Below are 27,313 nucleotides of genomic sequence, written 5' to 3'. Positions count from 1 at the left end.
CACACACACACACACACACACACACACACACACACACACAGACACAGACACAGACACAGACACAATGGTTTCAGTAAATTGACAGAATAAGTGAAAATGGACCAGGATGGGACTAGGAATTTGGTATACAGAATTGAAAGCCCAGAGAAATTATACTGAACCTAAATGTACTTATCTGAAAACTTCATTACTTTAATTTGGGGATTTGGAATTTTGAGTAACCAGGTTAGCGGTGAAGAAAGACTCTACACTTGATCGTATACCCGCTGATATGGTGCGGCCTGATATGGAGCGTCCTCTATAAATTTCAATTGCAGTTCTAAATGGCCATCTAAGGTGAGGAGGCATTTGTCTGCTCATGCCCTCAGATTGCCAGAGAAAGCCTTCATCCTTATCTTGTCCAAAGGGTTTATGTGCAAAAGTCCAGCATTCGGGTCAATGGTTACCATGAGCAGCAGGTCTATGGTGCTCCACATACAACCAGGTTTGTTTCTAAGCATTACTAGTACCAATGTGTGAAATAAGAATACCTTGTTTAAACATACTGCAGATTTTAGGCCGGACTGTAATGAGACTTGGCTGGTAGATATAAATGAAATAGGTCAGTGGAGTATAAATGTTATATAACTTTTGGTTCAAGAGTTGCGTAACCAAAGTTCCTGGGCTGCCAGCCAGGCTGTGGGGTGAATAAAAACAGTTGACTCTCTTCTCACTCCCCACATATTCAAGGTCAGTGTTTGTTCTTACAATGGAATCTGTCGTTTAGATTACAAAGTTAGCTTTTATGAAACTGTTTTGTTACAGATTACAGGATAAATGTTTTTCACTGGATTTCTAATCACTGTGTTTAATGGATTGTAGGTGTCAGTCATGGCTGCAGAGGGAAAGCGGACAGCGGGTTATGAGGGACGTTATGTTCAAGGTTTTCAGTATTTCCTTGAACATTCAGGGGAGCATAACGCCATTCTACAGTATCTGGAAAAGGTCCTGCCAGATGAATTTAAAAGGTAAGGCAAGAAAGAATGAACAGCTGCTCACCTTTTGAGGGGATTTATTTAATTTTAAAGGGTATCTTGCCTATTATACTTCTTATTGGGAATCCCAGTAGCTGGAGGTCTCAACTAAGAACTAGTGAAAATTTGGATTATAATGAAGATACCTGATTGATACTGATCAAACTCATATCCACACCTTGTAGACATATTTTTCTTATAACTATATAACTGTATGTGCTACTGGCAAATTCAAGCTTAAAGTATGGTATCAACTTCTCAATGTTTTGCATAAATACATACAATAAATAATTTTTTTTTCTTGATTCTGTCTTTCTTGATTCTATTGGTGCAGAGTTGGAGCAGGTGAAAGGCAGATGGATGTTCTTGGGGTTGGAAGTGGAGGAGGTAAGTAAGGAAATACAGAAGGCTGTAATTGTGTAGCAGAAGAAAAATGTGCTGTAGGTTTGCAGGGCAATTCAGTATCTTGTGCCATCGTACTTCTGGAGATGGATATGATAATGAGTTCCAATGTTAGAAATACTCTTTGAAAATTAGAAAGACACTTATTTTATGGCCATGATTTTTTTTTATGCCACAAAAATGTTGTTTTGTTTGTTTTGTGGTTTATTCAAGGTGAATTAGATGCTCAGATACTCACTCTTCTGCAGTCTACATTGCCTGATGTTTCCATCGCTGCTGACGTGGTGGAACCCAGCACAGAGCTCATGGGACAATTCAAAGGTACTGACGATATTCAGAGCGCAAAAAGGTCTATTCTTCTAAATTTTCTGTATTTGGTCAACATTCTGGGAGGGTCAGCTTAGCAGGACCAATTTTAAACAGACTTGCAAGCAAGTATGAAGGGGTCCATGCATGTGGTTGTATTAACACAGACTGTAAACTGCCATGGAAAATGTAATCTTTGGAAATGTATTTATTGTCATCACAGTTGCAATATTCTAACTGTCACATTGTACTAAATCGAACTACTTAGACTGGAATATCAATTCACCTCATTCAGGCTCAGATGCAGATTTGAACCCTTCACATTTCATATTGTGGAACAATCATTTATTGTAGTTCCCTTCATCTATAGAAAATTACACTGACATCAGCATGTCATAAAGAAAACGATGCATGCATCATGAATATAGTGCCCACTATTTAGTGTCATTTGAGGAAAAAGTACACTTTCTGACAAATGTTATCTATTTGGCAAGCATATAAAGTAGGATTTGTTTGGTTTTAATCCCTAGAATCCTTATATACCAATTGCTTGTCTCTAAGTCAAACATCCAGGCACTTGTGTGTTTAGATGGGATCCCATTGCCTGTATGCTGTGCTATTAATTTAATTTAATTTACAGTCATTTAGCTTATCCAAAGCGACTTCCAACACACACAATTGAAATTTATATTGCACCCCCTCATATCACACATACACAAACACATTCATTACAGAGGGGGTGCAGGGCAGCCTTTTACGGCGCCCATAAAGCAGTTGGGCGTTCGGTGCCTTGCTCAGGGGCACCTCGGCAGTGCCCTGGAGGCAAACTGGCAACTCACCAGCTACCAGTCCACTTACTTGGTCCATACGGGACTCGAAGCGGCGACCCACTGGTTCCCAAGCTGAATCCCTATGGACTGAGCTACTGCCTCCCAGCCGCTAGGAGCTATTCATTGTATTGACTTTCGATTTATTTTATGTCCTTGCTTGTTCAATAAAATGTCTATATACTGTATTTACTGTGTGAAAGTAAGTGTCACTGTTTCAGTTCTCTGTTGTTGTTTTTTTCATGACTGCCTTGCAGCTTTGGTATCAAAGACTCCCAATCTCAAGAAGATTCCCTTTGTCTGGCATAGTGTGACAACTGAGGACTATAAGACGGAAGCCAGTGCAAAGGGAGACATGAAAAAATATGACTTCATACACATGATCCAGGTATAGAAAGAAAGCCAAGAGAGTTCTACCAAGAGCTCTACCAAGGCTGCAGAAAATGTTTTGTTATTTTGAGGGTTTTTGTAGAATAGCTGTTGATATTAAAGTTTTGTAGAATGAAGTTGAACGTGAAATCAGACTCATGACTACTGAGTTATAGCCATTTCAATTCACCATGCTGCGACTGGTCAATACCAAATAATCATTTGAAGTTACTGAAGCACTGTTATGGGTTTATCCTCACTGTGTTGTATTACTGCTTGGATTCCTTGGGGAGCATCAAGATCAGGCCATTTAAGTGTAACACATATAATTATGCCATAAACAGCCCTCCAGCCTCTCTATTCATTTTTTAATTGATTTTCTTTTTTTTCAATGATAATTTTTCTGAATACCATCTGAAAAAAGTGTAATTAAAGTTTTTTCCAAATCTGTTTGACAGATGCTCTATTATGTAGATGGCTGTGCCGAAACCCTCAAGTTCTTCCACAGCCTCCTGAAAAAGAATGGCAAGCTTATGATCATTCATGAACAAGGTCAGTAGAAGAAGACTTAATTTGTTTAATTATACAAATGTCATGCAAATATCCTATTTTGTCTTATATATGTTTACTGTATCATTTGTATGGCTTGTTTACAGCCGATGGTGGCTGGGACAACCTGTGGAAGTCTTATAAGAAGGTTCTTTGCACCAAATCCATCAGTGACTACATCTCTTCAGGAGATATTGTTTCCCACTTGAAGGGACTGGGTCTGAAGTATGAGGAGCACCCCATTCCCAACAGCTTTGACATCACTGATTGTTTCACAGAGGGTGATGAGACAGGAGAACTTTTGCTGGACTTTATGACGGATCAAGAACACTTCCACCAGTCATTCACCCCAGAGCTCAGAGCAGAAATCTTAGACCATCTCAGGAACAAGTGCAGCAGTGAAAAAGATGGCATGAGAATGTTTGACAGTAGTTTGTCCTGCATAGTAATTTATGCTTAAATATGTAATCACATTTGTGGGAAATGGATTATCTGCTTGTATGCAATTATACTCTGCCATTAGATGAAAAACTACATTTATTCAACAAACCAATATACTTTGTACTCTGAACAAGTTGGCCAATAAAAGATTGGACTCAAAACAGGACTCTTTACTGATTGAAACTTGTGTAAACTGCTCAAGATGGTGAAAGAAGCAACAGAAAAGGCAACACAAGCTGACTGCAGAAATACACGCACACGTACACACGTACACACGTACACACACACACACACACACACACACACACACACACACACACACACACACACACACGGTTTCAGGTAATTGACAGAATAAGTGAAAAATGGACCAGGAAGTGACTAGGAATTTGGGATACAGAATTCAAAGCCCAGAGAAATTATAGTGAATCCAAAAGACCTCTTATCTGAGAACTTTATTACTTTAATTTGGGGATTTGGAATTTGAGCCACCAGGTTAGTGGTGAAGAAAAGTGACGGTACACTTGATCATATACGATATGATCATACCATATACGATGATATACAATATGGTGCGGCCTGAAATGGAGTGTCCTTTATAAATATCCATGCAGTTGTATATGGTCCTGGTAGGTGTTATTTAACGTCTGTGTAGCAGTAAAGGACATCTAAAGGGAGGAGGCATTTGTCTGCTCATGGCCTCAGATTGCCCTAAGAAAGCCTTCATCCTTATCTTGACCACAGGGTTTATGTGCAAATCTCCAGCATTCGGGTATATCATTACGTTATGAGCAGCAGGTCTAAGGTGCTCCACATACAACCAGGTTTACTCACCCAGGATTGCCTCTCACTCATACCAGTGCCAATGTGTGAAATAAAAATACCTTGTTTAAGTAAATTGTAGATTTTGTGCAAGACTGCAATGAGGCTTGTCAGGTAGATATCAATGAAATCGGTGAGTGGAGTATAAATAGGAATTTATATAACTTTTGGCTCAAGAGTTGCGAAACCAAAGTTCCTGGGCTGCCAGCCAGGCTGTGGGGTGAATAAAAACTCAAGCCTGCAACATCGGTGAGCAGTCGACTCTCTTCTCACTCCCCACATAATCAAGGTCAGTGTTTGTTCTTACGATGGAATCCGCGGTTTAGATTACAAAGTTATTTTTCCTGAAACTGTTTTGTCAAGGATTACAGGATAAATATTTTTCACTGGATTTCTTATCACTGTGTTTAACGGATTGTAGGTGTCAGTCATGGCTGCAGAGGGAAAGCTGACAGCGGGTTATGAGGGACGTTATGTTCAAGGTTTTCAGTATTTCCTCAAACACACAGGGGAGCATAACGTCATTCTACAGTATCTGGAAAAGGTCCTGCTAGATGAATTTAAAAGGTAAGGCAAGATAGAATGAATAGCTGCTCACCTTTTGAGGGGATTTATTTAATTTTAAAGGGTGTCTTGCCTATTTTACTACTTGTATGGAATCCCAGTAGCTGGAGGTATGAACTAAGAACAAGTGAAAATGGTGATTATAATAAAGACACCTGATTGATACAGGTTTTCTTATAACTATACATTACATTACATTACGATCATTTAGCAGACGCTTTTATCCAAAGCGACTTACAATAAGTGTGTTCAACAAAGGTAGATAAAAGAACTTCAGGTCACAAGAAATCGTAAGCACATTACCTTCCTAAACCAACAGCTAAGAGCATAACTAGAGCTAGAGTAGAAGTGCAATAAGTTAGGTACTGTGATGAATGAGAAAAAAGGACAAATTAGAAATGAAAGATTAGAAAACAAGAGCATCAGAAGAGCTAGGACAGAGTAGGTGATGTCCTAAGAGGGAGGATCCGGGTAGTGTTTCTTGAAGATATGGGTCTTTAGCCTGCGGCGAAAGATGGGCAGCGACTCCGCTGTCCTGACATCAGTCGGGAGATCATTCCACCACTGAGGTGCCAGAACAGAGAAAAGCCGTGACCGCATCGATCACAAGCAGGGGCCGCTGAGCGCCGGGGCAGCCAGCTGCCTGGAGGCAGCAGAGCGAAGTGGTCGGCCGGGGGTGTAGGGCTTGACCATAGCCTGGAGGTATGAACTGTATGTGCTACTGGCAAATTCAAGCTTAATGTATGGTATCAACTTCTCAACGTTTTGCATGAATACATACATCAAATAATTAATCTTAATTTCTTGATTCGGTTTATTGGTGCAGAATTGGAGAAGGTAAAAGGCAGATGGATGTTCTTGGGGTTGGAAGTGGAGGAGGTAAGTAAGGAAATGCAGAAGGCTGGAATTGTGTGGAAGAAGAAAAATGTGAATGTGGGCTTGTAGGATAGCTCAGTATCTTGTACCATTGTACTTCTGGATATGGATATGATAATGAGTTCCAATGTTAGAAAATTTTAATTACATTTATTTTATGGCCATGATTTTTTTTTTATGCCACAAAAATGTTGTTTTGTGGTTTATTCAAGGGGAATTAGATGCTCAGATACTCAATCTTCTGCAGTCTACATTGCCTGAAGTCTCCATCACTGCTGACGTGGTGGAACCCAGCACAGAGCTCATGGGAAATTTCAAAGGTCCTGACGATATTCAGAGCGCAAAAGAAGAGTCACCATTCTAAATTTTCTGTATTTCCTCAACAGTCTGGGAGGGTCAGCTTAGCAGGACCAATTTTAACCAGATTTGCAAGCAAGTATGAAGGGGTCCATGCCTGTGGTTGTATAAACACAAACTGTAAACTGCCGTGGAAAATGTAATCTTTGGAGATTAATTAATTGTCATCACAGTCGCAATATTCTAACTGACACATTGTTCTAAATTAAACTACTTAGACTGGAATATCAATTCACCTCAATTTCAAAAACTATGTGAATAATTGTAGGAACATTGTTCTACTCTCACTATTGCTTCTTTCATTTTGTCTGCTAACATTGATGAATCTCTTCCCTAAAACCATTTGGCTCCCTTTCCTGTGTGCACATAGAGGGCAGGGCTTCCTCTTCTCTTTCAATCAAGCTCAGATGCAGTTTTTAACTCTTCACATTACATATTTTGGAACAATCAGTAATTGTAGTTCCCCTCATCTATAGAACATTACACTGACATTAGCATGTCATAAAGCAAATGACGCATTACTAATGAATCAAGGGATAAAAAGGTAGATATGTTTTTTATAGATATAGCCCACTATTTAGTGTCATTTGAGGAAAAAGTACACTTTTCAACAAATGTCATTATCTACATAGCATGCATATAAAGTAGGATTTGTTGGTTTTAATACGTAGAATCCTTATATACCAATTATTTGTCTCTAAGTCAAACATCCAGACACTTGTGTGTTTAGATGGGATCCCATTGCCTGTATGCTGTGCCAGGAGCTATTCATTGTATTGACTTTGTATTTAGTTATAATCCGGCTCCTGGCTTGTTCTATTACTGTGTGAAAGTTAGTGTCACTGTTTCAATGCTCTGTTTTTTTTCTCCATGACTGCCTTGCAGCTTTGGTATCAAAGACTCCCAATCTCAAGAAGATTCCCTTTGTCTGGCATAGTGTGACAACTGACGGCTATATGACAGTAGCCAACGCAAAGGGAGACATGAAAAAATATGACTTCATACACATGATCCAGGTATAGAAAGAAAGCCAAGGGAGTACACAGCTCTACCAAGGCTGCAGAAAAGGTTTTGTAGAATAACTGTTGATATTTAAGAGTTGTACAATGTAGTTGAATGCAAAATCAGACTCATGACTACTGAGTTTTAGTCATTTCAATTCACCATGCTGTGACTGGTCAACACGATTAAATCTTTTGAAGTTACTGAAACACTGTTATGGGTTTATCTTCACTTTGTTGTAGTACTGCATGCGGATTCCTTCGGGAGCATCAAGATCAGGCCTTAAAAGTGTTACAAGTAGAATTATGCCATGAACAGCCCTCCAGCCTCTCTCATTTTTTTCTCAATGCCATCTGAAGTGTAATTAAAGTTTTTTCCAAATCTTTTTGACAGATGCTCCATTATGTAGATGACTGTGCTGAACCCCTCCAGTTCTTCCACAGCCTTCTGAAAGAGAATGGCAAGCTTATGATCATTCATAATCCAGGTCAGTAGAAAAGGATTTAATTCGTATTGTTATACAAATGTCACAAAATGAGACAAATATCCTATTTTGATTCATATATACTTTATAATTTGTACGGCTTGTTTACAGTCGATGGTGGCTGGGGAAACCTGTGGAGGACTTATAAGAAGGTTCTTGGCACCAAATCCATCAGTGACTACATCTCTTCAGGAGATATTGTTTCCCACTTGAAGGGACTGGGTCAGAAGTATGAGGAGCGGACCATTCCCCAGAGCTTCGACATCACCGATTGTTTCACAGAGGGTGATGAGACGGGTGAACTTCTGCTGGACTTCCACCAGTCCTTCACCCCACAGCTCAGAGCAGAAATCTTAGACCATCTCAGGAACACGTGCAGCAGTGAAAAAGACAGCAGGATAATGTTTGACAGTAGTTTGTCCTGCATAGTAATATATGCTTAAATCTTTAGTCTTAAATGTGGGAAATGGATTAAAGGTAAAGGTGATTTATTTTGATCCCCAAGGGGAAATTATATTTCCTCACTCAGTTGTTACTTTTACATACAGCACTTATACACGGTACACACACAACATGCAGACACCCACACCCCACACAGTCCGTATACAAGTAGATGATGAGGAGAGATGCAGAGTGAGGAGGGCTGCCCCATGCAAGCGCCCAGGAGCAATTTTGGGGGTTAGGTGCCTTGCTCAATGGCTCACCTCGGCAGTGGCCCAGGAGATGTGCTGGCATCCCTCCAGCTACCAGCCATCATCCATAGTTTTTGGTCTTCGTGGGATTCGACCGGGGACCCTCCAGCTTCCAGCCAAGTCCACTCCAGACTGAGCCACTGCCGCCCCAATTATCTGCTTGTATGCAATTATCTGCCATTAGATGAAAAACTACATTTCTACAGCAGACCAATATATTGTACTCTGAATAAAATAGCCAACAAAAGATTGGACTTAAAACCGGACTGATTGATCTTTACTGATTGAAATTGGTGTGAACTGGTCAAGATGGTAAAGCACACACAGTCTAAACAAGTCAGTTAGTGGCTTGCAGGGCTTGCAGGGCCAGAAAAGCATGTGTTCAGAAGTGGCAGTCAACTGTCAAAACATAGTCTTGTACCTGTACTTGTTGGGGAACCACCTCCTCAATTCAGTTAAGACAATGCAATCAACCAGTCTCACATCAGATCGCTACTACAAGGAATGTGCACAGACAAATTGTTACGCATAAATTACATTTATTTATCAAATTAAATAGGAATAATGATCTCAGAGTATAGAATAGAGCACCTGAACCATTTAACATGGTGAACTTTAAACCCTAAATACTAATGCTTTACATTTTTGTTTTTAACTGTACTTAAATGTCCTTTTTAGTTTTAATTTTCTTTACATTTTCTCTTCTTTTCTTGTATCTAACTGTTCTTTTCTTTTTCTGATGCTTTTATTTCATTTTATTGTAAAGCACTTTGAATTGCTTTGCTGCTGAAATGTGCTATATAAATAAAATTGCCTTGCCTTGTATTGAAAAATCGTTCTGATATTCTTCTGCGTGTTCGTTTGTGGTGAATGAAGAGTAAAAGATTAGGCAAAGATGAACTGGAATCTTCAGATGAGCTTTACTGGAATAAGACTTCGGACAGCGCTGGTTCCAACTCTCTCATGCATCAAAGAAGGACACTCAAATATTTCCGTGCTTCCCTATTTATCCCGCATATACAGGGCGTCTACATAATATTCTAATTCACTGATGACAATGTAGTTTAACTATTATATATTGGTCAGCCAGCTTCAAGAGGGGCAGCGCTAAGATTCAAATCTGAGGGATGAACAGCTGTCTGTGGGGGAAAGTGGAATACTCTTTGTGTAGATTAAAGAACAACAGTACTGTGTTATTAGCCCTTTGATCTGAAGAAGCTCACCCTGACTGCCCGTCCATGCGAACCCCCTCTCTTCCTTCTTCCTGACCACAGATGTTTGAAGCTTTGATAAAGTGATACAGTGACCTCTTCACCTATTGGCAGATATGTGTTATCTAGCCCTCCTGGAGAGAGACGCTGAAATGCTCGTGTGTATTCCTCCATCTCCAGACTTTCCCGGGGCCAGCCATTTGGTTACTTGACTATATTAACCTCAGTTACTGCATTTACTTATATGTGTTTGACATTATTTGTTATATTCCAACACTTGCCTTGCCTCTGTTGGCATTACTGAAACCTGAAATCTATTTAACATAATAATTGGAAATCGTGTGAATAACATTCATATATAACACCTAATAAAAGGTTATTATCTGAAGCTAATGTCACATAATAAAGGAAAGACAAAATACTCCACAAGACAAAATCATGAATCACTCACCTAGAATTTGTAGAAAGTAATGAAAGAGCAAAGAGTGAAGAGTGAAGACAGGCTGACACTTCTCGTAAATACAGGCTGATTTGGCTCTAAGCTTCAGCCCGCCTCCTAAAGTTGGAATCAGGGATTGGAATTCTGTCTCTTTTTAATGAGCCAGAGCTAGTGGCTCAGCTCACAAAGAAGAGCCAGCTGCTTTGGCTCCCAACAACTCTTTATTTTACGATTTCTGCTTTTTATAAATCAGCCAAATTTAGTGCTGCTTTGACCGATGATTAGTATGTGTGCACACATATATAATGTAACATGTAACAGCTATGAAGGAAGTGGTGGTTTCATGATGACCAGCAATCAGTTGTCAGACAGTAGCCCCTCTAACTCCTTCTTGCAGTCAAGCACGTTCTCTGTTCTTCTACAGTTTTGGAATGTTTATTTCAGCGGTAGGTTGTCCCACATAATGATGCAAACTTCAGTGCATGTCTCCTCAGAAAAGGAAAATCCTGTTTGTAGAAATCAAGCAAAGGGAGATTGTTGTGTTATCATTAGTTTCACATTGCAACGATGTTGAAAATATGTACATTTCGTTTGCGTTCCAAGTCCTGGAACCTCTCTCCAAAGGCCTGTAGGAGTTTTGCACATTTATCAGTATAGCTTAGCTTAGCTTCAAATGAGTTCACATTTGAGAAAAGAAAGCTGTTTTCTTATTAGATTGATAATTGCCATGCATGATATGCATATATGAACTTTGCACTTCCTGTATCAGTATGGGGTTGATATATGTATACTCTGTATCAGCATATTAACATGCATGTGTTACTCATAGTGTTTGCATCTGTATTGGTAAATGCAGGAACTACAATATTCCTATAGGATGAAGTCTTGAGTGTGTAAGTTTATGCAAATCTCATTTTGATATTATTTTCAGTTAAATAGGTAATTCATTTACTCAGTAATCACAGTTAAGCAATTTATATTTTAGTTCTACATTGTTGGTTTATATTTTTGATCTACACACAACTGTGCACCGCAGGCAAAATGCTGACTTGACAAGATCTGCCAGGCTTACATTCCATTTATAACCTATTTTTATGTATGTAACCTATTTTTATGTATGTATTGTTATGGAACCACTACCAGCGCAAAAGCGTGATCACCCATGATTAATTTGAGAGGCAAGGGGGTTGTGAGGGAATTTTTCTAGCATATTGATGCTAGTTTTTGCCCGTCACTGGTTGTTTGGTTCCAGCTAAAATATGTATATCATCATGTTGGCGATATTGTAATCGCCAAAGGGGGGAATATTTATTTAAGTAGCTTCAGATTCAAACAGCTTCAGCAGCATTGGAGACACACTTTCTGGACCAACATCTGACTGTGACTCTGTGAGTAAGCTCGTCTTGTGGTGACCATCTACAGTGAAGACAGGTTATTACTGTCGTTGTTGTTGTTTGTATCATTAATAATCATGCTAACAATAATCTAAGGCGTGGGTAACAAAAGTTATGTGGATGAATGTGAAGTTTAAGCTGTGTGGGGTGGCCAGGGACTTTTGAGAAAGTACCATGACCATAATGTCAGATTGAATCCTAAACTTGACTGTTTTTGCTTTGTCATTTACCAGGTCATGTTTTGTCCATTCTGTGGGGTGAACCTTCCATCCGTCCTGGTATATTGTGGCTCATGCTGTAGAAATGTCAGGTTCCTAAGGAGTCTTCAAGATGAAGGTACGTTTCTTTCTGACAGTTAATGAGGTTCTTAAACATGATGGATTGCTATGTTTTTTTAGAGAATATACTGTCTGTTAGTCATGAATATACCATTTCATATGGTGAAATCCATAACAGAGGCATGTGGAATACAATGAATTTGAAGACATGAAAAATTAAGAAAGTGTCTTAGTCTAGTAGGCTACTGATCCCTGTAAAAAATCCTATGCAACAATTTTGAATGTTTTGCACTGTGCTACTTTTATATAAAGACATTTTCAATTAATTAATTTTAACGAGTGCATTGAATAGCTTGATTCCTCAATAACTCTAATCACTAACTACCATGTCACCCACACATGATAATCTAAACAATCTCATTTATTCACCAAAATGTTTATTATGCAGTTCATCATTTAGCCTCTAATATAGTGTCCTCCGTTCTACACCTCAGGTCCTGAAGCTAGTACTCCAGTGGATGAACTTATCCAAAAATATTTCACAGAGGGCCATAGTTATGAAATAATAGTGGACTTACTGAAAATCAAACACAACATATCAGTCAGTTTTCGCAATCTACAAAGAAGACTAAAACATGCAAGCCTGACCAGAAGGATCAACTACACTCCAATTGCTACTGTGCAGGCAGCTATTTCCGAGGAGCTAAAGGGATCAGGCCAGCTTTTAGGGTATAGAGCGATGTGGCAGATTCTGAAGCAGAAACACTCTCGTCGTCAGACGAGACGATGTGATGCGCCTAATGGCAGAGCTGGATCCATGTGGATCGCTGTAGACGTAGATTTGTTCGAAGGGCATATCATTCAATGGGACCAAACGAAACCTGGCACATTGATGGGTAAGATAAATTAAAACCTTTTGGAATTGCCATAAGTGGCTGCATTGATGGCTTCTCCAGAAAAATGATGTGGCTGAATTGTGGAAAGACCAACAACGACCCTTCAGTAATTGCTCAAAACTACATCAACTGTGTAGTTGTGTAGTGGCTCCGCACAGATTGCGGCACTGAAAATGGAATAATGGCCGCCATTCAATGTACCATGAGATCAGAGCATACAGACGTGTTTGCAGGAGCTAAAAGCCACATGTATGGCACTTCAACATCCAACCAGCGGATTGAAAGCTGGTGGTCCTACTTCCGGAAACAAAGGTTTCTGTCACTTTTAATTCATTTATATTTTACTTGACCCTGGATTATTGTATTTGCTGTATGCATTTATATTATTTCTCAGATCCTATGTATATTGCTGTGCTTTTTAAAGGAAAGGGTATATTGTAGTGAAATCTCCAAAAGGCATGAGTCAGTAGTAAGTGGACTTGTACATTAATCTAAACCTCTTGAAGAATGATGACCTGGATGAATTTGTGTTTTCTATCTAGGAGCCAATTTTGGATGGATCTGTTCAGTGACTTGAGGGAGAGGCATCTCTTCAATGGCAGCCCTGCACACACAAAGTTGGTACGACACTGCTTCCTGCGAGTCCTGCAGAAAGAGCTGGATGAATACAAGCTGTACTGGAATACTCACACCATTCGTCCTGTTCACCAATCCCGGTGCCCATCTGGTAAACCAGAGGCAATGTATTACGTACCTCAAAGGTGAGTATCAAAGAGTTTCCCTGATAGTATTTTGGATTAAGTTATATAATTTACTAATAACGACGACACTGCCATCGTCGGGTCTATGGGGGGGGATTTCACCTCCTGGAGTCACCTTATTTATTATTTATGTTGTTATTAATTACGTAAAAACTGAAATAATGTGGTGCTCTAAAATTTGTGTACTTGAATGCACTTGAAAATATTTTGTAACATTTTGATTATAAAATTTAAGATTCACAATAAAGTCTTCCCTCATGTGCAGTGCTTTCTCTAATATTTGATACTTAGTTTAACCTAAGATCATTGCTTGTCTTTGGGTCTCTGCATCCTTGTCCTGTAAGAAACTCTGGAGATAATTGGAATGACCATGAAAGTAAAACTTAACAGGAAACTTAATTGATGTGTTGCTCAGTGTGAACACTTTTCTGTACTTGCTCCTAGATTTGATGGGAGCAATTGTGGTTTCCCAGCATCTGCCCAAACCCTGAACCACAACACCAGCATCATGCCAGTGCCAGCAACTCCTGCTGGGGATGAGCATGAAACTCTCTTTGGAGAACTGCAACGACAGAGTGGTGTAAGAGCTCCTTTGCAGTGTGAATCAGCTGTAGAGAACTACATCACCCTGAAAAACATGGCTGGTCTGTAAAAAATTTAGGGACATATTTGTGTTGTGACAACACCAAAACAAACTTCTTTTTATGTGTCGTATTTGCTGTATGTCATTTTCCTCTCCCCTGTCATTTGGCAGACGCTTTTGTCCAAAGCAACGTACAAACGTCTGTAATAAAGTTGTCTATGCCTGAAAAAAAATCTTTTTTTTTTTTATAGAAACAAGCTGAAGCTGCAAGCACATTCCTGATATCAAATACAATAAAAATGTGCGGTGTCGACAACAGTCTATTTCCAATACAAAAAAAAAATAAAATGGAATATTTAATATAATGTATACAAACATGGATCTCTAGGTCAGAGTGTGACACATTATTTTAAGTAGTTTAAGCCTTGATTGTGTGACAATATTTTCAGACAAGGCTAAGTGTGAACGATAGACTATGTTTCGGAGCTACAATTACCAGAGCTGCTGAATCAGTGCTTCACTCTCCATCTGCAGGTTCCCATATCTGGAAGTAAAAAACAATATATCAGTGAGCACTTCAAATTTGATTGACAGAACTAGAGCTGAACAAATTTGAACATAAATATTGAAGTTTGTAAAATATGTGTAGGCCAGGACACTGCAACATTTACCGTAATTTAAAATGCTATTTTGGCACGTTTCATCAGAAAAATATGGCTTCTATGTAAAATCTAGAAACATTTTAATTTTCAGACAGAACTTACAATATAATCAATGTAACACACAACAAATGTGGCACTCAAGAGCTTGGACTCATGATGATCACCTCTGAATCCGACGAAGTGGTTTCCTGAGCTGTGAAATACAAGAACAGGTATAAGAGGATTTCAGACTACTCAGAACAACAACTTTTCTTGACAAACAAATCATTTTAAAAAGCTCTTCTTGGTTGGCAATTCTTTCACAATTACTTACAAGACGTAGAGAAATCTTCAGCTGTACAAATGTACAGTGTGATGCGTTGGTAGGCCTTTCCAAATGCCTCCTTGTACGCTTAAGTGTGAAAGGTACTTCTGTTCCTGGTACATTACTTATGTTTGTTTGTACCGTCAGGGTAGAGAAGTACATAGGGACACAGTTTTTGCTCAGCAGCTCTTTGCAATTCATCAGCATCCAACTCTGGTCGCACCAAGAGGGGAAGTACTGATCCTCTAACAGTCTTCAGTCCTCCATCTTTCAGCCGCATCAGGCCTACTGAAATCTACAGAGAAACATTGCAATGGCAACTATTAACTAGATCAGTGACACTATAAATACATGACAGAATGGACTGTCAGCAAATTATTAGTCTATCTCAGCAAAAAGGTTACCTTCACAACCGTCAGGTTGTCTTTTGATGGAGCTTTTTTCTTTTTAAAACATGCTCGTCTCTCCTTCTCTTTTAGACTCCAAAAAGTCTGAAATGACTCCAGTACACTTTTTCCAGGAGCCTCTGCTTCAAATAAGAGTCAAATCAATCATCAATAAGAAAGAACAGAGAGACATACAGTGTTCTCACTCATACTCATTACGTTTATAGAGTGTACATTACCTAAGCCTAATTAAAAAAAGAATGAAAGAAGCATTACCCCCACTTGTGCCAGGTGTGTCATCATCAACATCACACAGGAATTTGATGCCCTTGCCACATGAACAGCAAAACACTGGTTTCGGAGGCTGCTGGTGTCCACAAAAAGGACAATACATTATGATCTGCAAAAAACAAACAAAAAAACATCAAGTATCATTAGGTTGCTTTGGACTTCAATTGCATGAACATTTTAGCCGTCAGTTCAATACCTCATTCTGACATTATGGTCATGGTACTTTCACAAAAGTCCCTGGCCACCTCACACAGCTTAAACTTCACATTCATCCAAATAACTATTGTTACCCACGCCTAAGATTATTGTTAGCATGATTATTAATGATACAAACAACAACAACGATAGTAATAAGCTGTAGCCGTCAGTTGTTTCAACTCTCGTTAGTGGTCTCTAGGGTGGCCAGACGTCCGGCTTTGGGCCGGACAGTCCGGCTTTTCAATGTCCTGTCCGGCGTCCGGCGCAGCATCAAGCCAGACGCGTATTTGTCCTCCTTTTTTAGGCACCACCCACACAGCAAAAAGACTCCACGGATTCCCGCGGACCCCCGAAACGGACCCGTATCGGCGTCCACTTGCCCGCAATGTCAGATCCGCTGATTGGCTAAGAGCGGTGTCAGATAAATGTCCGCTATATCGTTGGTTAAAAACGTAAACAAGGCTCCGCAAGTGTGTGTCAATTTCACTTATTACTGGACAGAGGTGTACAAAAAGTTCATTGGAAACAAAATAAACTCTTGGATGCAGCCAGGAAAGAACAGAAGTATTGCAGATTTTGGTGAGTACACTAGTCTTATGATTTCACTGAGGGGCTACATGAAATATTCATATTTATTGGGTTGAAAACAATACAGATTTTTGAAGGTTGATAACAGTATTCTTGCTACGTTGTTATTTGTACCAGTCCCTGCAGGATATAAACAGGCCGAGGGGCAGTGGGGGCTTGGAAGCCATGATGACAGAGGTGCTGTTGTCTCCTGAGCTGCTACACGTGAAGAGACCCAAATACTGACACACACACACACACACACACACACACACACACACACACACACACACACACACAGATGAAGACACTGAAGACAAGTCCCCAAATGACTGAAGCACTTTAAAAATGCTATACTTTTTGAGCAGTTGAATGTAAATGTTGTTTTCTTTACAATCTCCTTTGTTGTTAACATAAAAGGTTATTTATGCTTTTCAAAAAAGCATTTTTTTATTATTATATATGTTACCTGTTATTTGTTTTTTACATTTGAGTCCACACATGTTATGCTTTGTGGCACAAAAGATTCATCTCAGTGGTCAGTTTTTGAACACCACTATGTATTGAATAAATTCAAATACTGTGAACAAACACTTTTTGACTTTTCATTAATATTTTTTCCTATTCAGCTACACAAACATCTTCAAACCACACAAAATTGTATTGTAAATGAGAGTATACCAGAGTCCTATGTACACCATGGTAATTTATTGATATGCCGCATAATGTCCTCCTTTTTGGTGTTATGGAAATGGTCACCCTAGTGGTCTCCCCGTGTTAGCCGAAGCTAAAAATTCTCCAGTTCAACTTCAAACCTGGGGCTACCTGGCCTAACCAAATAACACATTCAAAAGTACACGTAGCGACATTAAACACTATCATGTTCACTTGCTTCCTAGTTCGTTTTCCTATTCGTAGTTTCTTCGTCGTCGTCGTCGTCGTCGTCTTCTTCTCCTCACACAGGTGCGTCAGCGTCGTCTTCTACTCACACAGGTGCATCGGTAAAAACAGTCCCCGGTAACCCACTTCCGTTGTGGCTTTTTTATTTGCATCATCTTTTTTATTTTTGCACCGGCTTTTTTATTTTTGCAACGTTTCTTTTATTTGCAGTAGCGTTTCTTTTTTGCAGTTTCTTTTATTTGCATCGTCTTTTTTTAGTGTTGCACCGGCTTTTTTATTTTTGCAGCGTTTCTTTTATTTGCAGCGGCGGCGGTTCTCGGCCACCGTACATAGCCACTGGCAGTCACTGGGTTCAATAACCGGTTTCCCCCTCATCTCCATGAACTCCTGTACTTCTTCATCTCAGCCACCGCACCTTACAATGGTAAACCAGGTCTCCATACTCCAACTCCAGCTCACTCAATAGCTCCATAAACTGGCGGCTGTTAAGTCCTCTCTTTCTGATGTTCTGAAGTTTATGGTGGACACAACAATTTTCATCGCAGCATTGAGCTTCCACGAGTGTGCACACAAGCTCTCTTGGTGTATGATAACGTGGCATACAAATATCTCACTTTGAGACGACTCATTTCTTTTCTGACCAATGCAGTCAATCCCTTTTGGGTGCCAACCATGGCTGGGGCTCTGTCTGTCACCAGGCGGCTCAGCTTGTTAAACTGCAGGTCAAATTTGTTCATACAGGCACACAGGCTTACCTCCCACTTTCACAAAAAAGTAGTTGTTTATCCATTTGTCATGGAAAGAACCACATTCCTCATTAATTTTTAATTTCTCGTTTCCATGTTCCACTACCTGTCAATCACTGATGACAGGTACAACTTGCGATGAACGTTACGCTTGTGATGTGTTCAATGACACTGATCAAATATGAGACAAAAAGATTCAATGAAACATATGAGTGGGGGCTGCTTTTATTGAGTATTTCCTTCAGCATACAATGCGGTCTGTTGAAGATGTAGACTAAACAAACAGAAAGCTGATACACATCAGAAACCAACCACACCAGCTAAAGCTAAATATGAGATGAATACCATCAGGGGTTTAACATTCATATTCAAGCATGAACAATTATGCCACAGGCATCACTGTTAAACATTATCTTGCCATCTTTTTCAATGCTGCACTTGTTCCTGAGATGGTCTAAGATTTCTGCTCTGAGCTCTGGGGTGAGGCTCTTGCGGAAGCGCTCTTGTTCTGTTATGAAATACAACAAAAGTTCTCCAATCTCATCGTCTTCTTTAAAACAATGAGTGATGTCACAGGTCGTGGCAATGGGGTGCTCCTCATACTTCAGACCCAGGCTCTTCAAGTGGGAAACTACATCTCCTGAAGTGATGCGGTTGGGCCTGATGCTATTGCTGAGCTCCTGTTTGTAAGTCCTCCACAGGATGTCCCAACCAGAGTCGGCTAGAGAAGACAGAGGACCATCAATTGCAGATGAATTTCAGACACAAAATCATGTATGTTGTGTTATAGAGTAAAAGAGCTTAACATTGATGTTGCCACATCTAATTATCACTACAAGGTTTGGAAGTGGTGATTTTCAATACGTTATTTCCCAATGTGTGCCACCAAATCTGTTGGTTTGGTTTACAACACAAAATGCTGAATGGAAGCCATTGCCACCAGCAACAACAAATGATGGACAAAGCAGAGTTTCTCCCTGCTGTTGTTGCCCAATGTAGTGTTGTGTGTTTGTTTTTCAATGGACACAAAGTATTCTTAAACAAGAAAAACATTCTTCCTTTTAAGTAAAGTCAAAGACACCAGTGGCTCATGAGAAAGATGGTCATCAATAATAATAAAAAATAATGCTATTTCAAAAAAAATAATCATTTATAATATTTCTAAAAATACATGATGACACCTTTAAGGCAGTCTGTGGCATTATTTAATCCAAGTGCATTCAGTCATTTTCTACTCACCTTTGCATTGAACGATCAAAAGCTTGCCGTTCTCTTTCAGAAGGCTGTGGAAGAACTTGATGGTTTCAGTTAAGTCCTCCACATAGTAAAGCATCTGTCAAGCAGACGAGTGTGAGAAAACATGTCACGTTAAAGGTTATTATTTATACTATAGCATAAATAGCATAGATTTAAGTCTGGCTAGTATAAATGGAGTATTACAGCTGATGTTAAAAATATAACTAGAAAAAAAAGCATGTGGCAGAACGTAAGGGAAATGAATACCTGAACCATGTGTATGAAGTCAAATTTTTTCATGTCTTCCTTCGCTTTGACTTCCTTTGCATAGTCTTCACACGTCATACTGTGCCAGACAAATGGAATCTTCTTAAGGGGCTCATTGTTTGACAGCAGCTCTACAAGGCAGTTATAATAAAAACAATACAATTGATCAATTCTTTCCAGCAAATGCACATTGTAAATTATAATGAATGAATTTTTGCAAAATAAATGATGTTCAAGTTTTGCTTTGAATGGACAGTACCATTGAACTCTTCTCTAAGATCTGAGCTGGGTTCTTCAATGTCAACAGAGATGGAAACATCAGGTAAGGTAGACTGCAGGAGAGTGAGGATCTGAACATCATTCGCCCCTGGAAGGAGACAGGAAAATACCTTTGATGTGGTGTGAAAACTGCAGTATGAATATTTTTGAGCTCATTATCTACATAATAATAATAATAATAATAATAAAAATAATAAAAATAATAATAATTATAACATGGAATGTCTGCACACAGCTATATTATTGCATGAAAATTTTAAATATCAAAGACACTAAAGTAACCCTGCATGAAAGAATATGATTCAATGACAGATAAAGAAGATGAAGAGCATTTCATAGTGAATTGGCACTGCACTAGCGACACTGCAGCAGTATGACTCATTAAATACACTGTAGATGCAGTTACAAGGAGTTGTTTGCTTTTCACCAACATAGCACAAATGAGCATTTGAACAGATGAAACAGGTTTGTAGTTCCTGGGGCATAAATACAATTTCTGTCTAACAAGTCATAGCGCAGACTAACAATTCCAAACTTGTCTTAGTACCATGAAGCATGAATATGAACCTATGCTCAGATTGCGTGGCACACACTTTGTTGAGTTATGAGTGAGCAAAAACAGGCAGAATGATAATAACAATAAGAAGAAGAAACAATGAGGTGTGCAAGACACCAGGAGTAGCACTCACACTGATCAGGCAAAGTCAAGAAACTTCCCCACCCAGCCCAAAGCTCTCACTGATCCATGTGTTTCATTTCTTACCTCCACCACTTCCCACACCAAGAACATCCACTTGGCTTTGACCTGCTCCAATTCTGCATCAACAGGAGAGATGGGGATCACACGTTATAAGCATACTAAGATATAAAGAATGGCTTTTTGTCCAAAAGACTATGTATAAATATTATATTTCATGTAATGTAAGTTAAATGTAGTAAAACAAGTATCAAATTAAGCCGTACCTTTTAAATTCTGCTGGCAGGACATTGTCGTAAAACTGGAACTGGGACTCTTTTGATGTTGAGAACTTCAGGTAATTATGATAGCTTTTGGTAAGATAGCCCGCATAAAGTTCAGGCGTCTCTGCCTCTGTTGCCATGACTGAAACCTACAATTCTTTGAACACAATAATTGGCAATCATGTGATTAACATTCATAAAACCTATAACGTCCCAATAAAAAGCTGATTTTATGTAGAGATAATGTCACATCATAAAGGCGACACAATGCACTCCACTGTAAGAAAAACAAACAAACACTCACCTACAGTGTGTGGAGTGGAGAGGAAGAGCTGAGAGCACTACAACCCCTTTTGTGCACAGACTGGTTGACTCTACGCATCAGCCTGCTCCCTTTTAAGAAATCGTCTGCATCCCTCGAGGCTCGTACTTTACATGTTTACCTTTTGTGTCTCATCACTCACCATTCTCGCCTGTTCAGAAAGTGTTTACCATATAACTACACTGTGGCTTAAATGTCTCATTCTTCTCGTGGGTTAGTGTTCAGGGAGAGTTATTGGCTGGCGAGCAGAATGTTCCAAGACTTGTCTTCTACTCTGTTCTCCTCCACTTCAGTCACCGACTGTAACTCTTCCTCCAGCCCTTCAATCACATTATCCAGACCGCTCTATATTACCCTAGTGTTGGCGTCATTTACCATCACCATGATCTAAAGAAGGTTTTTAACAAGACTGAGGCCACTTCCCTGAATCTGACTGTGCCATTGACCTGTTACCTTGAACCTCTCCTGCTAAAGGAAGGCTCTCTTCTCTCTCTGCTCCATGCTACCTGGGCCCAACACTGGCACGATTATAACAGCTGGCAATTCTGTTTGTTAGCAAATGTTTCCAAATTGAATCTGGCAATAGTTCACCAAGTCAAAAATGGATTTGACAACGTGTGCAAGAAAAGATGAATTACTGTAAAATTGTGTTTCTAACCAACTAAAGCATTACATTTACATTACATTACGACCATTCGGCAGGCGCTTTTATCCAAAGCGACTTACATTATATTACCACCCTTTGCAGAGGGGGGAGCAATTGAGGGTTCGGTGCCTTGCTCAGGGGCACCTGGGCTGGGACTCGAACCGGCGACCCTCCGGTTCCCAGGCAGAAGCTCTACCCGCTGAGCTACTGCCTCCCTGAAGCGCATGATGTTGCAAAGTATCATTTGATAACATAGCTGAATCTGGGTTTGATCAAATTTGAATGGTTATTTTTGCCAGACTTAAGTTGTTGGCTTGATGGTGCAGCTTCATTTGCACTCCTTACAGTATCCTGCTACCTGCCTGCCTGCCTGCCTGCCTGCCTGCCTGCCTGCCCCCAACTGCAGACAAATCAAGACCCCGTTGAGGAGAGCCAGCATGCAGATGAGCTTCGGTTGTGTAAGCCAACTGTTTCATCATTTGCCCTCGAGGCAGCTGTTAATCAAATGTTAACACTGTTGATCACATCAGTTGGTCAACTGCTTATTTACTGTTATATGCTTAGGGTTTCAGGTACACACATGTTTATCTAAAATATTTGTACAATTTAAAGTACTGTCTTACCTACAGGGTAAAATACACAATGTGACTGATAATCTTGTCTCTTTTACTTTCCCACCCACTGGTATTGTTACATTTAAAGCCTTAGAACTTTAGATATAGTATTCATGGACATCGATGATCCCGTGCATGAAACATGACAAATACCAACAAGCACCATGTTCATATTCTTTCACATATTCTTTAATGCCTTTTTACTTTAGTGTGTCATGTACATTTTAGTTTCTTATGCAATGAAAAATGTTTGTGCAGAGACTCAATTTTATGTTTTCTTATTATTATGATTTTTTTTAAGGCCCATCATCCCCAGTTGCCTAATCTTGAGTTTGAGTTTCCCACTAGAGATAAGAAATCACAATATCTTTTGAACAGACACGATCATTTCATATCCTCATTAATGCACTTTTGTATGGTGTGACGTACCTCAGTGTTGAAGGCTTAATCTACCTGTATAGTCTGTGCGGATACTGATATTCAATTATTTTTTAAAGATTGACTTGTGATAATGAGTTCTTAAGATATTACATGTAGTCATACTGCAGTGTTCACAACACAGGCCAGATTGGCCTCTAGCTGATCTATCGGCAAAATTAAGGGACAGAAACGCACAACTTTTTCAGACTAAATGGGTGTCCTGAGAAAATGCTGTCACATTTCGAGGACCTCAGTATCATGAGGGGCTCTCTCTCTCTCTGTCTCTCTCTCTCTTGCCCAATCGCTCGCCTGAAGTTTGCTGTTCCTGACAATGTACTCTGTGAAAGTTTCTAGACGGAGTGAAATTAGACATCAAAGCTATTTGCAACAACAGAGCTAAGTCTAAAAACTGGCAGAAATAAAACAAAACATTTTTTCAAAACTAAAGCTGAACTAAAATCAGCAATCCTAAAGGTGTTCATGTAATGTTAAGGTGGACCTCAACAAAGTTGGAATTGTGACAATGGGGGCCATCAGAAGTTAAACATTCATATTTAAGCATGAACAATTATGCCGCAGCTATCACTGTTAAACATTATCTTGCCATCTTTTTCAATGCTGCACTTGTTCCTGAGATGGTCTAAGATTTCTGCTCTGAGCTCTGGGGTGAGGCTCTTGTGGAAGTGCTCTTGTTCTGTCATGAAATACAACATAAGTTCTCCCATCTCATCGTCCTCCTTAAAACAATGAGTGATGTCACAGGTCGCAGGAATTGGGTTCTCCTCAAACTTCAGACCCAGGCTCTTCAAGTGGGAAACTACATCTCCTGAATTGATGTAGTTGGGCCTGATGCTATTTCTGCGCTCCTGTTTGTAAGTCCTCCACAGGATGTCCCAGCCAGAGTCGGCTGGAGAAGACAGAGGACCATCAATTACAGATGAATTTCAGAAACAAAATCATTGTATATTGTGTTACAGAGAAAAGGAGCTTAACAGTGATATCGTGACATCTAATTATCACTAAAAGGTTTGGAAGTGGTGATTTTCAGTACAGAATTTCACACTGTGTATATAGTGTGTATAATAGCTTCATTCACATAATCTGTTGGTTTGGTTTTCAACACAAAATGCAAAATGGAAGCCATTGCTATCGCCATTGAAGTATTCAAAAACAGGAGAAACAAGACAGTGGTCATTTCAGAAACATGATCCAACACAATTCTAGCTGTTATGTGAGACTACAGTCATAATAACCACTGTCTCCAGATTTTACATTAATTACACCAAGAATCATTGATTATATTTCTAAGATTACATCATATGGCACCTTTAAGGCAGTCTGTGGCATTATTTAATTAAGTGCATTCAGTCATTTTCTACTCACCTTTGCATTGAACGATCAAAAGCTTGCCGTTCTCTTTCAGCAGGCTGTGGAAGAACTTGATGGTTTCGGAAACGTCATCCACATGGTAAAGCACCTGTCAAGCAGAAGAGTGTGAGAGAACATGTCACCGTCATGTTAAAGGTTTTTATTTATAGCATAAATAGCATAGATTTAGGTTTAGTATCAATGGAGTATTACAGCCAGTGTTTAACAATTATAACTAGGAAAAAAATAGTTAAAATTTTGAAATGTAATAATGAATGAAAATGAATAAACACTGCAAGTATAATAATAGTTATAATGATCTGGTGTTGAGTATTTCTATATTTGCTTTACCAGAGCCCCTTCATGCTTCATGTTGACACAAAGGCACAGAGACTTACTACACATTATGTCAGATGGATAATCTACTGAAACATTCAGTATACCCTCATACGAATCCATATATTTCATACTCTCTGACTCGCAGTGTGAAGCAGATTGAGCCTCCTATCTGAAAGGCATTATGGGTGACCAGCAACATCAATGGTCTGACCGATGAGCCTCATCAGACCAGCTTGTCAAATCATACAGCATGGTTATGAATACCTGCACCAGGTGTATGAAGTCAAATCTTTTCAGGTCTTCCTTCCCATTGACTTCCTTTATGTAGTCTTCAGCTGTCATATTATGCCAAGCAAATGGAATCTTCTGGAGGTGCTCAGTGTTGGACAGCAGCTCTACAAGACAGACGTGGTAGAACAAATAGAGAAAGGAGGCAAACAGGGATGTTTACTGATGAATCTTTTGAACATTGTATTTATAACACCGGTTCTGAACATAACACATTAAAGTTGACATTTTACTCATGGAAGAACAAAGTTGTAGATTCCTCCTCTCCCTAAACTTGGTTGCACATCACATCTCATTATCATGAGATGGCTGGTTAAATGACTTAAGTGGCGTAGATTGAAGGTTAATTTATAATAGCAATATTATTATCATAGACAATGATCAATTCTTTCAAACAAATGCACATTTCAAATGATAACAAATATGCCATCAGAGAAGCTCAAGTTTGCTTTGAATGGACAGTACCCTTGAACTCTCCTCTAAGATCTGAGCTGGGTTCCACAATGTCAACAGAGATGGAAACATCAGGTAACGTAGACTGCAGGAGAGTGAGGATCCGAGCATCATTCTCCCCTGAAAAGAAACAGGAAAATACCTTTGATGTGGTGTGAAAACTTCAGTATGAATATTTGTGTCATTTTTGCTTCATTTTCTCAAGTCAGTCTTTGAGTAAGGGCAGAGGATCTGCACTTAATATTAATAAAGCCTTCAACATCCAGCTACATCACATAATGTGATGCACCTGCATGAAGCAGAAGGAGGAGAATATGGAGTCTGTACACAGATATTGCATGAGAAATTAAAATATCTAACACACTCAAGTAACCATGCATGAAAGAATATGACCCAATGACAGATAAAGAAGATGAGCTGGATTTGAGGGGAATTTCATAGTGAAATGGCACCACCATGTGCGTAATCAAAGTACTGCACTAGACACTCTGCAGCAGTATGACTCATTAAATACACTTTAGATGATGTTAGAGGAGCTTGTTTGCTTTCCACCAACATAGCACAAATGAGCATTTGAACAGATGAAACAGGTTTGTAGTTCCTAGGGCATAAATACAATTTCTGTCTAACAAGTCATAGCGCAGACTAACAATTCCAAACTTGTCTTAGTACCATGAAGCATGAATATGAACCTATGCTCAGATTGCGTGGCACACACTTTGTTGAGTTATGAGTGAGCAAAAACAGGCAGAATGATAATAACAATAAGAAGAAGAAACAATGAGGTGTGCAAGACACCAGGAGTAGCACTCACACTGATCAGGCAAAGTCAAGAAACTTCCCCACCCAGCCCAAAGCTCTCACTGATCCATGTGTTTCATTTCTTACCTCCACCACTTCCCACACCAAGAACATCCACTTGGCTTTGACCTGCTCCAATTCTGCATCAACAGGAGAGATGGGGATCACACGTTATAAGCATACTAAGATATAAAGAATGGCTTTTTGTCCAAAAGACTATCTATAAATATTATATTTCATGTAATGTAAGTTAAATGTAGTAAAACAAGTATCAAATTAAGCCGTACCTTTTAAATTCTGCTGGCAGGACATTGTCGTAAAACTGGAGCTGGGACTCTTTTAAATCTGAGAGTTTCAGGAAATGATGAAAGCTTTCGGTAAGATAGCCCGCATAAAGTTCAGGCGTCTCTGCCTCTGTTGCCATGACTGAAACCTGCAATTCTTTGAACACAACAATTGCAAATCATGTGATCAACATTCATTAAGCCTACAACGTCCTTATAAAAAGATAATTTTATGTAACGATGATGTCACATCATAAAGGCGACACAATGCACTGTAAGAAAAACAAACAAACACTCACCTACAGTGTGTGGAGTGGAGAGGAAGAGCTGAGAGCACTACAACCCCTTTTGTGCACAGGCTGGTTGACTCTACGCATCAGCCTGCTCCCTTTTAAGAAATCGTCTGCATCCCTCGAGGCTCGTACTTTACATGTTTACCTTTTGTGTCTCATCACTCACCATTCTCGCCTGTTCAGAAAGTGTTTACCATATAACTACACTGTGGCTTAAATGTCTCATTCTTCTCGTGGGTTAGTGTTCAGGGAGAGTTATTGGCTGGCGAGCAGAATGTTCCAAGACTTGTCTTCTACTCTGTTCTCCTCCACTTCAGTCACCGACTGTAACTCTTCCTCCAGCCCTTCAATCACATTATCCAGACCGCTCTATATTACCCTAGTGTTGGCGTCATTTACCATCACCACGATCTAAAGAAGGTT

General features: G+C 39.5%; 4 protein-coding genes and 1 long non-coding RNA gene across 6 annotated transcripts; 2 read left to right on the top strand and 3 right to left on the bottom strand.

Moving 5' to 3' along the window:
* Nucleotides 1–431: 431 nt before the first annotated feature.
* LOC143007664 (histamine N-methyltransferase-like) lies at nucleotides 432–4,042 on the top strand. 2 transcript variants are annotated; one of them, XM_076159084.1, is made up of 8 exons: nucleotides 432–484; nucleotides 641–729; nucleotides 862–1,007; nucleotides 1,348–1,400; nucleotides 1,629–1,736; nucleotides 2,806–2,936; nucleotides 3,376–3,469; nucleotides 3,574–4,042. In XM_076159084.1, the coding sequence occupies exons 3-8, from the start codon at nucleotides 871–873 to the stop codon at nucleotides 3,924–3,926; spliced, it is 876 nt and encodes a 291-aa protein (XP_076015199.1). In that variant the 5' UTR covers nucleotides 432–484; nucleotides 641–729; nucleotides 862–870; the 3' UTR covers nucleotides 3,927–4,042. The 2 variants fall into 2 exon arrangements, with proteins under 2 accessions (XP_076015199.1, XP_076015200.1); XM_076159085.1 differs by having other exon boundaries at nucleotides 451–729.
* Nucleotides 4,043–4,989: 947 nt separating this feature from the next.
* LOC143007665 (histamine N-methyltransferase-like) lies at nucleotides 4,990–9,068 on the top strand. The gene is made up of 6 exons (XM_076159086.1): nucleotides 4,990–5,018; nucleotides 5,151–5,296; nucleotides 6,120–6,172; nucleotides 7,412–7,542; nucleotides 7,922–8,015; nucleotides 8,124–9,068. Exons 2-6 carry the CDS (start codon nucleotides 5,160–5,162, stop codon nucleotides 8,453–8,455), a joined length of 747 nt encoding a protein of 248 aa, XP_076015201.1. The 5' UTR covers nucleotides 4,990–5,018; nucleotides 5,151–5,159; the 3' UTR covers nucleotides 8,456–9,068.
* Nucleotides 9,069–15,387: 6,319 nt separating this feature from the next.
* Nucleotides 15,388–16,207, bottom strand: LOC143007740 (uncharacterized). Its single transcript, XR_012964514.1, has 3 exons — nucleotides 15,895–16,207; nucleotides 15,637–15,758; nucleotides 15,388–15,527 (listed from the first exon to the last, which is right to left on the bottom strand). It is a non-coding gene; the product is annotated as an uncharacterized LOC143007740 (long non-coding RNA).
* A 2,372-nt stretch (nucleotides 16,208–18,579) lies between these two features.
* LOC143007744 (histamine N-methyltransferase-like) lies at nucleotides 18,580–21,423 on the bottom strand. Its single transcript, XM_076159192.1, has 7 exons — nucleotides 21,367–21,423; nucleotides 21,066–21,219; nucleotides 20,866–20,918; nucleotides 20,083–20,190; nucleotides 19,824–19,954; nucleotides 19,560–19,653; nucleotides 18,580–19,041 (listed from the first exon to the last, which is right to left on the bottom strand). The coding sequence occupies exons 2-7, from the start codon at nucleotides 21,200–21,202 to the stop codon at nucleotides 18,689–18,691; spliced, it is 876 nt and encodes a 291-aa protein (XP_076015307.1). The 5' UTR covers nucleotides 21,203–21,219; nucleotides 21,367–21,423; the 3' UTR covers nucleotides 18,580–18,688.
* Nucleotides 21,424–23,176: 1,753 nt separating this feature from the next.
* LOC143007728 (histamine N-methyltransferase-like) lies at nucleotides 23,177–27,207 on the bottom strand. Its single transcript, XM_076159178.1, has 6 exons — nucleotides 26,601–27,207; nucleotides 26,401–26,453; nucleotides 25,525–25,632; nucleotides 25,036–25,166; nucleotides 24,448–24,541; nucleotides 23,177–23,971 (listed from the first exon to the last, which is right to left on the bottom strand). Exons 1-6 carry the CDS (start codon nucleotides 26,735–26,737, stop codon nucleotides 23,619–23,621), a joined length of 876 nt encoding a protein of 291 aa, XP_076015293.1. The 5' UTR covers nucleotides 26,738–27,207; the 3' UTR covers nucleotides 23,177–23,618.
* Between the last annotated feature and the right edge of the window lie 106 nt (nucleotides 27,208–27,313).

This window comes from Genypterus blacodes, unplaced genomic scaffold, assembly GCF_046128005.1.
Source record: "Genypterus blacodes isolate CSIRO-AG114 ecotype Tasmania unplaced genomic scaffold, CSIRO-AGI_Gbla_v1 ptg000093l_1, whole genome shotgun sequence".
Taxonomy (NCBI): Eukaryota; Metazoa; Chordata; class Actinopteri; order Ophidiiformes; family Ophidiidae; genus Genypterus; species Genypterus blacodes.
This window is presented reverse-complemented; position numbering and strand designations above follow the sequence as displayed.

Excerpts from the sequence above, each read along its gene's own strand:
- LOC143007664 (XM_076159084.1), top strand. The coding sequence starts at position 871 with ATGGCTGCAGAGGGAAAGCGGACAGCGGGTTATGAGGGACGTTATGTT. Across the intron at positions 1,008-1,347 it reads CTGCCAGATGAATTTAAAAG|AGTTGGAGCAGGTGAAAGGC; the intron begins GTAAGGCAAGAA and ends CTATTGGTGCAG. Across the intron at positions 3,470-3,573 it reads TATGATCATTCATGAACAAG|CCGATGGTGGCTGGGACAAC; the intron begins GTCAGTAGAAGA and ends GCTTGTTTACAG.
- LOC143007728 (XM_076159178.1), bottom strand. The coding sequence starts at position 26,737 with ATGGCAACAGAGGCAGAGACGCCTGAACTTTATGCGGGCTATCTTACC. Across the intron at positions 26,454-26,600 it reads CTGCCAGCAGAATTTAAAAG|AATTGGAGCAGGTCAAAGCC; the intron begins GTACGGCTTAAT and ends CTGTTGATGCAG. Across the intron at positions 25,633-26,400 it reads TGGTGTGGGAAGTGGTGGAG|GGGAGAATGATGCTCGGATC; the intron begins GTAAGAAATGAA and ends GTTTCTTTTCAG.
- LOC143007665 (XM_076159086.1), top strand. The coding sequence starts at position 5,160 with ATGGCTGCAGAGGGAAAGCTGACAGCGGGTTATGAGGGACGTTATGTT. Across the intron at positions 6,173-7,411 it reads TGGGGTTGGAAGTGGAGGAG|CTTTGGTATCAAAGACTCCC; the intron begins GTAAGTAAGGAA and ends ACTGCCTTGCAG. Across the intron at positions 7,543-7,921 it reads ACTTCATACACATGATCCAG|ATGCTCCATTATGTAGATGA; the intron begins GTATAGAAAGAA and ends TCTTTTTGACAG.
- LOC143007744 (XM_076159192.1), bottom strand. The coding sequence starts at position 21,202 with ATGGCAACAGAGGCAGAGACGCCTGAACTTTATGCGGGCTATCTTACC. Across the intron at positions 20,919-21,065 it reads CTGCCAGCAGAATTTAAAAG|AATTGGAGCAGGTCAAAGCC; the intron begins GTACGGCTTAAT and ends CTGTTGATGCAG. Across the intron at positions 19,955-20,082 it reads TCTTAGAGAAGAGTTCAATG|AGCTGCTGTCAAACAATGAG; the intron begins GTACTGTCCATT and ends ACTGCCTTGTAG.